The sequence below is a fragment of the Mesoplodon densirostris genome, chromosome 4, assembly GCF_025265405.1.
Source record: "Mesoplodon densirostris isolate mMesDen1 chromosome 4, mMesDen1 primary haplotype, whole genome shotgun sequence".
In the NCBI taxonomy this organism is placed as follows: Eukaryota; Metazoa; Chordata; class Mammalia; order Artiodactyla; family Ziphiidae; genus Mesoplodon; species Mesoplodon densirostris.
In genome coordinates, this window is record NC_082664.1 from 69,309,834 (window position 1) to 69,315,833 (window position 6,000).

Below are 6,000 nucleotides of genomic sequence, written 5' to 3' on the forward strand. Positions count from 1 at the left end.
AGTATATTTAGTATTTTGCACTGCACTGGCTACTATCATGTGTAAGATGTCGTTTCTGCTTTCTGAGGGCTTATTGTCTGGGGAAAATAGTGTGTGTTGGTGTGCACACGCTCATACATGCACACACTCATGCATAATGCAGTAGGATAAAGGAGTCTTCATAGAGTGAAGGTTTGAGTGTTTCCTTGAAAGAATGGTAAGGTGTTTGTTTGTTTTTAAGTGAAGAAAATAGGAAATTCCAGATAAGGGCATATTTTGAGTAGAGGCACAGCAGTGGGAACTTGGGCTGGAACAGAAGTTTCTTATAGGCAAAGCCAGAGAGGTAAGTTTGGAAAAGGAAAGCAGAAACTATTGAGGTGAACTTTTCAGAGCCATGCTAAGAATAATGGATCTTTGTTTACACTATGCACTATGAAAACCACTTGAATATTTGAGCAGGGGTTTGCAATATTGGTTTCGAAAGAGTATTCAAGTCACACTATATGGTAGACCCTTGACTTTAGAGAATTCAAAACTTTCAATTTGTACTGTTTGTTCCAGAGAGATCTTCAGGGCTCATGATTTTTAAAATTTTGGTAGAGGGACAAATATGAATTGCATATGTGCTGTGCTCAAGAGACTTGGCTAGTGGGTGAATCTGGGAGAAGGTGTGTAGTACAAGTGAGGGATGTAGAGGACTTGGAGGAAGAGGGTCTGAATTGGTTATGGACTCATTCATTCAGCAAAGCTTATGAGTATCTGCCATATCCTCAGCACACTTCTCCATGCTTCGTGAACAAAAATAAAATATCTTGTCCTGGGCTTCCCTGGTGGCGCAGTGGTTGAGAGTCCGCCTGCCGATGAAGGGGACACGGGTTTGTGCTCCGGTCCGGGAGGATCCCACATGCCTAGGAGCTGCTGGGCCCGTGAGCTATGACCGCTGGGCCTGCACGTCCGGAGCCTGTGCTCCGCAACCGGGAGAGGCCACAACAGTGAGAGGCCCACGTACCGCAAAAAAAAAAAAAAAAAATCTTGTCCTCTTGAATCTTACAGATAAGTGGTATATTACTTTCTGTGAGTGAAACACTGTTCTATTTGATTTACATATACTAACATGTTTGCTCTTCTCATAGCTCTGTAAGGTAGATATAGCACTATTATCTTCATTTTATAGTTGAAATAAAGGACTCAAAAGAAGTTATTTGTTCAGTGTTACAAAACAGAGAAAATTACAGGTTTGGGATTCAAACCCATGCAGTTTGCTTCCAGAGTCCACTTTTTTTTTTTTTATTATTCTGTTTCTTCTCCATTTCATAGATTATCCCAAATAATAAGATTATCTTAAGTCAAAGAGCTTAAGGTGCCGGGGAAGAGAGAACTGGTGACTGCATTTGTCCTCTGTTTCCTCAGTTATAGGAAGAAAGAATTAATCTTGGTGGGGGAAGAAGGGTGGTAGCAGAGCCATGGGGCAAAGGTAAATTTGGTTAAATGTGAGAAGCTGCATGTATATGCTGCTGAAGGAGGGGTCCTAGTTGTTGGGAGGGGTCAGAAGCTTTGTGACTTCCATGGTCACTAGTAGAAACCCAGCATCCAGCTTGGTTCAGCTTTGCACCTCTCTGTAAATGGTCAAATCTGAAGGTCACTCACATTCTGAAGTGACTTCGTGACTATGTAGAGGGAGGTTGATTCTAAACTGACTTTACATATCATAGTGAGGGTTAGTTTAGTGTACAGGCAGGAAAGCTGAAGTTAAACTTGGAAAATTATAGCACCCTTAAAGAAATGGGTAGATCTGCTATTTGGTTGAAACAGTTCTTTGGTTTAAGACATGTTAAATATAGGAGGTGTAGGATCATTCTCAGGAGAGAAATCAGAGCTATATCTATGAATTAAGAGTCACCATCACAGAGCTGACATTTTAAGAGAAGCTAATGATGCTTAGTAGTTAACTCCCTAATGTTTTCGGTTATTGTGCTAGAGGCCAGCCATTTCATACTCTGGATTTTTTTTTAATAGGAATATTAAGAGGAATGGATTCCAGAACTGATAGATGAATTATGTTGGACTAATAGTATGTTGAATGATTTTTCTGTTTCTCAGGAGAGTAGAGAAAAATTGTTAAAATTACTGTTAATCTTAGTATTGATGAAAAACAGACAAATGTGGTTGAAATGACAGGAGACTAATTTTGTCCTTAATTGATAATTGTTCAGTATTGCCAGAAAATGGCAGACTTACGTTTTTCAGAGTAACTTTTTGCACATTTGATTACGTTGTGGTTTTGTATTCAGGTCAAGGGCTATAGCCCTATGGCAAATAACAAAAGTAGGTCTATTTCAAGTCTCAGTGTGGAATGTCATCAGGGGACAAGGAGCATGGCAAATGACTGTAAATAGAATTCTGGAGAAAAACCTCCATCTCTCATTAGGAGCAGCCCAGGCATTTGAGTATTCAGCAATATTCATTGCTGAATGAAAGGGGAGGAAATTTTTTAAGTTAGCGGTACTTGCTGTTTTATTCCTTTCTTGGATGAATCGATTTATGGTTTTGCTTTCCAACCATCAGAACATGTATTGCCAATGCAGAGGCTGATGCCCTTGTATTTGTGCAACGCAACTTTGTATTCACAACTTGTTTTTTAATTTCAACTCACTATTGAATCCATTTGCTTGCCAAATCTTAATGAAGATATTCACTAAATTATGTTTTCCAGAATAGTGCTTTTGTTACTATCTGGGGAAATCCAGAGTAATTTCTGTGATGTACTCCCACCCTTCTCCCCTTTCTTGTTTCTAATTATTAAATGATTGACATTTCAGAAGATAAATGATGCTACTAGAATCTTTAGAGAGGAATATATTCCCTGGTGATTTATTTATCATTAACCCTGTATATAAAATAATCTTTACATCTCTGAATGAGAAGGATTCTATTTTCATTTTAATTCCCCTTTACATGATCTTAAGCTTTTGATGCAACCCTATAGTCATTATGTTTTCCACTATCATATACTGTCAGATTCATGTCACACAGATGTCTTTAGGAGTTACTGGGAAACTTCTGCATTAGAATTAAAATTGTCTTTAGAATATTATTATAGTGGATGAACCTTGAAAACATTATACTAAGTGACAGAAGGCAGACACAAAAAGCCACGTGTTATTGTATGATTTCATTTGTATGAAGCATTCAGAATAGGCCAGTCCATAGAGAAAGCAGATTAGTGGTTACCAGGGCCTTGGGGAGGAATGGGGAGTGACTGCTTAGTGGGTACAGGGTTTCCTTTTGCAGAGATGAAAATGTTCTGAACTAGATAATGGTGATGGTTGCACATCATTATGAATGTTCTAAAAGCCACTGAATTGTACCCTCTTAAATGTTTAAAATGGTAAATTTTGTATTATGTGTATTTTATCACAATAAATATTGCTGTGGTGATATTTTATGTCAATATTGTATTTTGGTTTCTGATCGCTCAAGTTAGTAACTATTTAAAAACTTAATCTTCTCTGTTATGTTTTATTTAGGTAAAATGATCCATTCTATGGTAGCTCATTTGGATGCTGTTACAAGTCTAGCAGTAGATCCTAATGGAATCTACTTGATGTCTGGAAGTAAGTTTGAACTTCCTGTACTGCCCACAAATTTTATAATAGAACTGTTACTCAGTAACATTTTTCATTTATTCTTTTACAGGCCATGACTGTTCTATTAGATTGTGGAATTTGGACAGCAAGACATGTGTGCAAGAAATAACAGCACATAGGAAAAAATTAGATGAATCAATTTATGATGTTGCTTTCCATCCATCAAAAGCATATATTGCTAGTGCGGGGGCTGATGCCCTTGCCAAAGTATTTGTGTGAATCAACAAAAACTCTAATCATAACAACAGATTCACTTGGACACAGAGGGTCTGCATCACTGCCATCAAAAATATTACTGATATGACACTACATGTGATCTGCCTGATGAAGGCTATTTGGGGCAGGCATAAATTGGTGGAAATCACATCTTAACATCAGGCTCATTAATTTAATTGTAATTACTGTATTTCGTGGGACAAAAAAAGGACTCCATTATTTGTGGCCTGTACTGGATATGAACTGAGCGTATGTCTGTCTTTTAAGTATCTTTAAGCCAGTGTGGAGTCTGATCTTACAAAAAGACTTTTATTTTGGACTCTGTGTGCTGCCTTAGGGTTAGGAATGTGGTGCTCTTGTTGGGGGGAAGTGAGCTCCAAGAGTAGCTTTTTTTCATCTCTTAGTGATCTTCTGTTTATCAGTTGAATGCCACAGATTCCCTTTTAAACTTATTTTGCTTTAAAAAAAATAAAAAAGAAAATTTAACTTAAAATATTTTAGCATTAGTTGCACAAAATGTTTGGATAAAATTCTAGTTTTTATAAGTCTTTTTATATATTTAGCCTGTCACAACAGTGCTCAAGATTGTATTGAAGTTTTTCTGCATTATACAACCCTGAAACACAGAGATCTCACTGACCCGCTGCTGTGTAAGCACACTCTTTCCTTCTTTTGCGTAATACAGCTCAGCTAAGTCTTTCCATAAAGATGCTAAACCACCTTCAACACCACATAACTGTCTTCTTAAACCAAGGACTATTAAGTGTATTAAAATGAAACGGTGGGGTTTAGTACTCCAAATGAACTCTTAAAAAAGAAAAAAAAAACTAATCTTGGCATCCTATCACTATGTGATATTTTGTACATCTTACTGTATTTACAAGTTTATTTATCAAGGATTATCCATCTTGCTAATAGCCTATTATTTATTTCACTTTTTGTTGGTCTTTATATCCTTTTATTAATGTGCTAAAGGAACCTGTATATCTATTTTGGAACTCTTTGAATAGTCTAAAATAGACTAAAAATGGAGTATTTTATAGTTTAAGTTGCAAACCAAGGTGACTCCCCCCAGATACATATCTTGGTTTACCATGATTCCAGAGAAAACTATCTTGTTTTAAAATATTTGGAGTAAAATTTTATTTGCATTACAAGTAGGATACAAAAATAGTTGAATCAGGATACAGAAATCTGCTGTGTTTGGACTAGTTATCCCTGTTTTATTTTTTCAGATGTGCTTAATTTTATGGTGTAACTAAAGATTTTGTTTGTGTAATGCATGATTAAGACAATAAAGTATTTTTTCTAGTCTTCCAAAAAACTTTTCTGATCAGTTTGCGAGTTTTGATGAGTTTTGTAAGGTTTTTGTTTTACAAACTATGAATCAGCAAATTTTTAAGATTGTACCACATAGCGAACGTACAGCTGTTGAAAAATAATGTATATAAAATACATATAATAAATATTAAATTGTGTACCTGTATGTTACTGTTGGCTACATTATTTTGTGTTGAATAATAAAGTGCAATACTTTACTCTCCATTAAAGTAGGAAATGGAGATGATTTCTCAGTGAGTCCTTCATTTTTATGCTGTTCTTTTAAACTTTGTACTGTTTATTGATATTCTAATAAGATTAGAACAGTTAATACTGTTAAGAATGCCTTTCTAAGTATTTCACCCCATTTGGGGATTTAAAAATCTTCTATTGAAGTAAGTTAGATAATTCAAAATAACCAAAAAAAAAAAAAACAGATATGCAGTTTTAAATCATTTACTTAAGATACGCTATTACTTTATTAAATCTGAATTTCAATTAATAGTGTTGTCTTTCCTATCTAGCCAAACCTGTTTCCCACAGAAAAGTTCAGCAGAGAATAAACATTGCATTGTTCATTAATTAAAAGTTATCCTCATAAGTGTTAAGTATTAATATCTTCAAACTTTTCCTTCAACAAGGTAATAATCCTTTTTCTTTGAAGGGAATTGCAAATGCAATTAGAAGGTAACATTAGAAAACTTAACGTGGCAAAATTCTATTTGAATGCCTACTTCAAAAAAAAGAAAATTACATTGTATGTACATTGTCACCTACCATAAAAATCGAAATGTCTATTTTAGTCGTTGCTGGTGAAACACTAAAAGTTTTCAGAAAT

At 35.3% G+C, this 6,000-nt stretch overlaps 1 protein-coding gene across 4 annotated transcripts in view; it reads left to right on the plus strand.

The window, feature by feature from the left end:
• Nucleotides 1-5,511, plus strand: part of STRN3 (striatin 3) — a 106,032-nt gene extending 100,521 nt beyond the window's left edge. For 2 of the 4 annotated variants that reach the window (XM_060096350.1, XM_060096351.1), the window contains exons 16-17: nt 3,507-3,593; nt 3,676-5,510. In XM_060096350.1, the coding sequence (XP_059952333.1) occupies nt 3,507-3,593; nt 3,676-3,845 (257 nt within the window). In that variant the 3' untranslated portion in view covers nt 3,846-5,510. Of the gene's footprint in view, nt 1-3,506; nt 3,594-3,675 lie in introns of all 4 variants that reach the window. The other 2 variants (XM_060096348.1, XM_060096352.1) reach the window with 2 other exon arrangements.
• Nucleotides 5,512-6,000: the final 489 nt, after the last annotated feature.